Source organism: Raphanus sativus, unplaced genomic scaffold (assembly GCF_000801105.2).
Source record: "Raphanus sativus cultivar WK10039 unplaced genomic scaffold, ASM80110v3 Scaffold3959, whole genome shotgun sequence".
Classification (NCBI taxonomy): Eukaryota; Viridiplantae; Streptophyta; class Magnoliopsida; order Brassicales; family Brassicaceae; genus Raphanus; species Raphanus sativus.
This window is the reverse complement of record NW_026619263.1, coordinates 1-6,068: the sequence shown is the minus strand read 5'-3', so window position 1 is coordinate 6,068 and position 6,068 is coordinate 1. Positions and strand designations below refer to the sequence as shown.

Genomic DNA, 6,068 nt, shown 5'->3' with positions numbered 1-6,068 from the left:
AAAATGGGAAACAATGGGAAGAAAAGGATATGACACTATTTGTTTGCATTTGTAACCCTACCTCTATTACATCGTGTAGTGTAGAAGTATATATTCAATAGAAATATACATTATCTTTTTCCACCACATATCAACAAAACTAAAAGCCAGTTGGGTTTTCAATTTGTATATTTTAATCAGTCTATATTTATTCGATCAGCCGACATAACTGTCTTATACGTATAATTTTATAGCTTATTCTCTACATAAAAATATTCACAAAGAAAAGAATGCAGGGATGGAAATGCTAGTAATATGCACAAGAAATTACTGCAAGCTCACTACTAACATCTAAAGAAGAGTTCTAAAAAATTATTGCATGATATTCTCATGTTTTAAAATACTCATTTAATATCATTATTCTTTTATTTTATTAATTCTGAAAACTCTTCTTAATATTAAGAAGGTATTTTCTCTTACAATAAAGGCATACGTTAGAAGTTGCAAGATATTTTAGATAATTAAACATTTCTGTCACAAGTGTTTTTTTAAAATATACTTCCTCGGTTTCGTAAAGAATGTCGTTTTAAAATTTTATTTTTGTTTTATAAAGAGCGTCATTTTCGGAATTCAATACAATTGTTTTGACATATTGTCAATTCTAACCTCAGATTAAACTGACTAAATAATACTAGTATAATACGAAATTCCAAAAGCCATATTAATTTTATTCATTACTAAATGATTCGCAAACCTCGTTAACATAACATTTACCTTTTAGTTTCCATCGGTAAAGTATTCAAATCAAATAATAAATTTCTTCATTTGTTGTGGGTGAAAAGTTCAAGTCAAAAGTCATAGATAGATGAAGAATTTAGGAAGTCTCGTAATGCAATATATTGACATCCAAATTTTTAAAATTTTGTTAGTTTGCCTCCACTACAAAATTTGACTCCATTTTTCCTATTTCATCAACTAACGTAAAAAGTGATTTTTTTTTGAGTCGCTAAATCAATGTTACTCGTTTAAATGCTTTCATTTTCAAAATGCATTCAATTATTTCAATACTATTGACCAAACTAAATACAATGGCAAGTTTTAACGATAAATAGTTAAATAATTACAATAAATAAAATAGTAAATAATTGAAATAATTAAGGGTATAAGTGAATTTTAATCAGTTTTCTTAATTAGTGTGTCAAAAGGCAAAATGACGCTCTTTGAGAAACATAGGGACTATAGTAAAGAGATGAACCATTTTGTTCCTAGAGAAGAAAGATGTCACCGAATTAATTAGAGAAGGTAGCTGTTATATATAGTAACCAAAAAGGAAGGACCAAAGAAGTATTACAAGCCACTAGACTATACTCTTAATGAACAAGCTATCTCAGCTTTCTGTCAATAAAAACATAAATATTTACTTATATTTTGTAAAAAATATCAGGAAAATAATATATATAATAATCTTATGCAACTAGTGATGTACTGATGCTTACATCATTATATTAAAAAAAAACGTGTCGAGTTTAGTCAAGATCATGGAGTCTATTTAAAGAAAGCACATCAATTCTGCTTAAAACTTCTAACAAGTTGAATCTGAAGGATCAAGGCATTGTCTTCAGTTTAATCTTTGTAATGACAACATCTGCGATCGGAAGGAACTGTGTGGTTTTGGGTTTAGCAGTGTGTCTTGTTCTGTCAAGCTTGCAAAGGGTTTCTTGTCAGGTAAAGAACACACAAACAAAGAAGGAACAAGATACTAAAGATCATGTTTTTTTTTTTTGAGCAACAGATACTAAAGATCATCAAGCTAATTAACTTGCATGTTTTTTATTTTCCTTTCAGGCTGCAGAAATCAGCGATTTTTTAACATTCGAAAATCAAGAATTTCAATGTAAAAAATATTTTGGCAGATTAACTTAATATTTTGTATTATTAGTATTGATTGATCCTAAATAGCCTTATTGATTTTGGATCTTTTATGGTTGTAGCTGATATCAATATCTCCGAAGAGCTAGAGCGTCAATGTATAATTGATCAGATCTTTAACTATATCTTCTTTCTTATCACTTGTGTTGGCTTCTCTTTCTCTAAGATCATTATAATATGTTCTCAGCGATAACTAAAGAGAGTGAAAACGAGAGCAGTTGGAAGCAGAGCACTACAATATCTTCTTCTCTTTCGGAAGAAACCAAGGTGAACCCTAAAAGATTATTAGTTTTGATCTTGATTACTGGCCTTATATTGTAAGAAAAGAGTGTTGTATAAATTTTCTTGCCTAATATCTTCTTGTTTATGTGCACTTTGGATCTATAGACTGAAGCTGTTAGTGGTCAAAGTTCCAGTATGATGGACAAAATAAACCGAGAAATTGAAGGTATATATATAGTGATCAAAGATCGTTTTTTTTTTTTGACCAAAAAAATATATAGTGATCAAAGATGTTGATTGTAATTGTGTTAGAACTATCTATTCATTGAAGATGAGATGGTTTTTGTTTGTCTTTTTTATATGGTAGCCCATCTTGGTGATCTGAATAAACAATCTGGATCTGATCATGTCACAACAATTGGTGTATCTATGGATGCTTTTGAAAATGGTAAAAAATAAACACAAAGCTTCCTCATCTAACTTTTCTCCTATGCATAGCTGTTTTGGTGATTACTTTCGTGTGTTTGATTCAGATGCTGAGAGACGGAAAGAACTGGAAGAGATTGAACGACAAATCAAAGGTGTGTATGCATGTTCATAGAATACGTTGAACACACCTGGTTCAACAAGTGATATTGTTCGATAAATGTTCGTTTAAAACCTAGAGAGTTTTGTTTATTTGTATTTATTTACCGTCCAATCCTAGCTGCGGCTGCAACAAAAATTGTTGTAGAAGAAGGAACGACAAAAACAAAGACTAGTGTGGAAACACATGAGACCAAATTTGAAGGTACACGTTGATACAATTTATCATTTTGTTATGAAAAAAAAAATTATCATTTTGTTATGATTTAATCTTATCACCCAATCTTATATTGTACTATAACTTTATTATCTAGATAGTTAAAGTTTAAGAATATGATAATGCAGGTTCTGAAAGTGAGACGTTTCAAACACAATATGGAAGGATGGGTGAAAAAGAACATTGTAAGAAATACTTTGTACAAAATGTCAGCGTCATATCACTCTTACAAGACACTTCTATGATCAGGAACTTATCTTATAATAATATGTTTGACTTGTCGCAGATGAAATGCTGCCGACCAGAAATTCGATACCGATCAAAGGTGTGCAATATTCATTTCTTAAGACCGTCGTTAAATTTGAAATGTTGTATGTCTTATTGTGGAAGTTCCTGTCCTGCCACTTCGGGACATTTTGAAAATTAATTTTAATCAAACTTTTGAATCATACGACATATGTACAACACTTCTTAAAATCTGGAGGTCAAGATGACTTTAGTTAGAAACCCATAATTTTTTTTTCAGGTGCATCAGCGGAAAGTCGTAAACGACAGCAGTCTAACAGTTACAACGGTGGCTCAAGGATTTTTGGATCTCTAGGAATTTCACAATCGTCAGGTTTATCTCCGAATAATCTATACAACATAATGTTGTGCACATTAACATAAAAAGAACCAAACGATAGTAGTCTAGTGCGAATTGCATCCTTTATTTGGCCACCGAGGATATTGACATAGCAAGATTAGTATGGATTACAATCAACATCTTTGATACTGAGATTGTGTGTGTGTGTGTGTGTGTGGCAGGTGCGTGGCGATGTGTCAACCACGACCAAAATGGAGATAATGAAGAGGAGGATGCTTCCATCATTATACCAAAGTATGATATGGAAACAATCAAAAAGGAAGAATCTATTTCACAGGTCTCTTTTTTATACTTGGAACATTTTCATGACATTTAAAAAACAATAAAGTTTTTTTAACATCTCCTCCATCAATCGACTGACTTTGATATGTAGGGCTCCGAGTCACAGACCCCCAGTCTCGGACAAGATTTGAAAGATATTCTTGACAGTTATAGAGGAAAAACTTGGCCTGGAGGTGTCATCACCACAGAAACCTCTTCTAAGGAAAAGACAGAGATAGTAGAGAAGCTAAAAGTGACTCTAAAAAGTTATCGCAATATTAAAATACATGAGCTGGTCACTCGTTCTGATTTCGAGGAGATACTGACGATGGCTGCGCGTTATGAGGAGCTGAGCTCAACTTCTGAGAGCTACATCTCGAGGCTCTCCATGTACAGAAGCATGATAAAAGAAGGTATCAAGGCCTCTCAGCGAGTCAAACTTGCGCAGCAGCGTGCTAGGTTGCTCAAAGACATGGCCATGGAGAAGCAGAAGAAAGTGGACGCTGAGTTTGCGTTGGTCAAGTCTTTGGCTCAGAGAGGAGACGCGTTGTACGTCAAAATATATGCGATCAAGAAGTTGGTGATGAAGCTTGAGGCCGAGAAGGAAGAGGTTGATATGAATTTTCAGAAGATCGTTGGGACCCTCTCACGTGTTCTAGAGGAAGCGTCTCAGGCCTATGAGGAGTACCATGTGGTTGTGCGTAAGTGGAAGGAGGAGAAAGCAGCTGAGGAGTTCTCGCGTGAGGCCATCGAGAGCGCAGAGGTTGTTTGGGTTCAGTTTCTCAGCTCTCTCTAGAGACATCTCTCTTGGTCTCTTCTTCTTATCTTGTTTCTACGTTTTTATCCTTCCATGTGAGAGCCTTAGGCAATTTTGTCTTTGCTTTATTAATAATGTGTGAGTCTCGTGGTATACGCGGAACTTTGTTTTGAAAGATTTTATGTATTTTGATCTATGTTTTTGTTGTTCACTCTCTGTGGTTTACATGTAATGTTACATTTTGTGTGTGTTTAAGTACTTTATCATCAATGTAGCTGTTTAAGTAACGGTTTGGTTTAGCTGGTCACATGCTTTAGCTAGTGCATGTCATGCATACCTTCCAGAGGCAATGTTTGAAACAACAACTTAGCCGAGACATTTTTTTTTTAATCACACTAAATAGAGATTAGTCCACCATCTTCTGGTTAATGATAATTAAAAGCCACTCACTCAAATATTGTGGAGAAGATAAGTGAAGATCACCCGGATTGTCCACTTTGTATTTACAACCATATTCTACTACGTGGTGGACTCTGCACCGCCAAGATCTCAAGCCCCTCTTAATATCCAACGAATATAATAATTGCCACGTGTAGCCAACCTTATCGTTGGACGAACGACCTATAACTACCCACGTGTCATCGATCTAATTGTTATCCTCTCGATCCAACGGACCCAAACCACACTCTCTCTCTCTCTCTCTCTTTTTTCTCCCTCTCTCTCTCTGTCGCCGCGACCTCCGATTAACCGTTCGCCGTTCCCGATGGCAGACTCCGACAACGATTCCGGCGGTCACAAGGACGGAGGCAGCGCGTCGTCGCGTGAGCAGGATAGATTCCTCCCGATCGCGAACGTGAGTCGGATCATGAAGAAAGCATTACCGGCGAACGCGAAAATCTCAAAGGACGCGAAAGAGACGGTACAGGAGTGCGTATCGGAGTTCATAAGCTTCGTCACCGGAGAGGCCTCCGACAAGTGCCAGAGAGAGAAGAGGAAGACGATCAACGGCGACGATCTGCTGTGGGCGATGACGACGCTAGGGTTCGAGGATTACGTGGAGCCGTTGAAGATTTACCTTCAGAAGTACAGGGAGGTGGAAGGGGAGAGGACAACGACCACGACCACCGGGAGACAGGGCGATAAGGAAGGCGGCGGCGGAGGAAATGGGAGCTCCAGCGGCGGCGGCGGAGTTGGAGGAGGAGGAGGATACAGTGCGATTGCGGGAGGAGGGATGTACGGTGGGATAGTGACGATGGGGCATCATCATCAGGGACACGTGTACGGTGGAGGGATGCATCACGCACAGCAAAGCGGGTCCGCACGTGCTGATTAGTTAAAAAGCTCTGACTCCGTTAACTCGAACGTTGTGTGGTTAATTAAGCTTTTGACTCCGTTGACTCGAAATGGCTCTCTAAAGCTTAGATTCACTATATGCAAATGTAAATAAATGTCTTCTATTTCTCCCTGCTCTG

General features: G+C 36.7%; 2 protein-coding genes across 3 annotated transcripts; both read left to right on the top strand.

The window, feature by feature from the left end:
• The first annotated feature begins 1,462 nt into the window (after positions 1 to 1,462).
• LOC130507061 (NAI2-like protein) lies at positions 1,463 to 4,883 on the top strand. Of its 2 annotated transcripts, XM_057001772.1 has the most exons (13): positions 1,465 to 1,704; positions 1,825 to 1,873; positions 1,971 to 2,006; positions 2,096 to 2,175; positions 2,296 to 2,356; positions 2,498 to 2,578; positions 2,664 to 2,711; positions 2,837 to 2,920; positions 3,061 to 3,117; positions 3,219 to 3,257; positions 3,459 to 3,551; positions 3,740 to 3,855; positions 3,952 to 4,883. In XM_057001772.1, the coding sequence occupies exons 1-13, from the start codon at positions 1,615 to 1,617 to the stop codon at positions 4,633 to 4,635; spliced, it is 1,518 nt and encodes a 505-aa protein (XP_056857752.1). In that variant the 5' UTR covers positions 1,465 to 1,614; the 3' UTR covers positions 4,636 to 4,883. The 2 variants fall into 2 exon arrangements, with proteins under 2 accessions (XP_056857753.1, XP_056857752.1); XM_057001773.1 differs by lacking the exon at positions 3,459 to 3,551 and having other exon boundaries at positions 1,463 to 1,704.
• A 276-nt stretch (positions 4,884 to 5,159) lies between these two features.
• LOC130507062 (nuclear transcription factor Y subunit B-3-like) lies at positions 5,160 to 6,060 on the top strand. Its single transcript, XM_057001774.1, has one exon. The coding sequence runs from the start codon at positions 5,360 to 5,362 to the stop codon at positions 5,927 to 5,929; it is 570 nt and encodes a 189-aa protein (XP_056857754.1). The 5' UTR covers positions 5,160 to 5,359; the 3' UTR covers positions 5,930 to 6,060.
• The last annotated feature ends 8 nt before the right edge of the window (positions 6,061 to 6,068 follow it).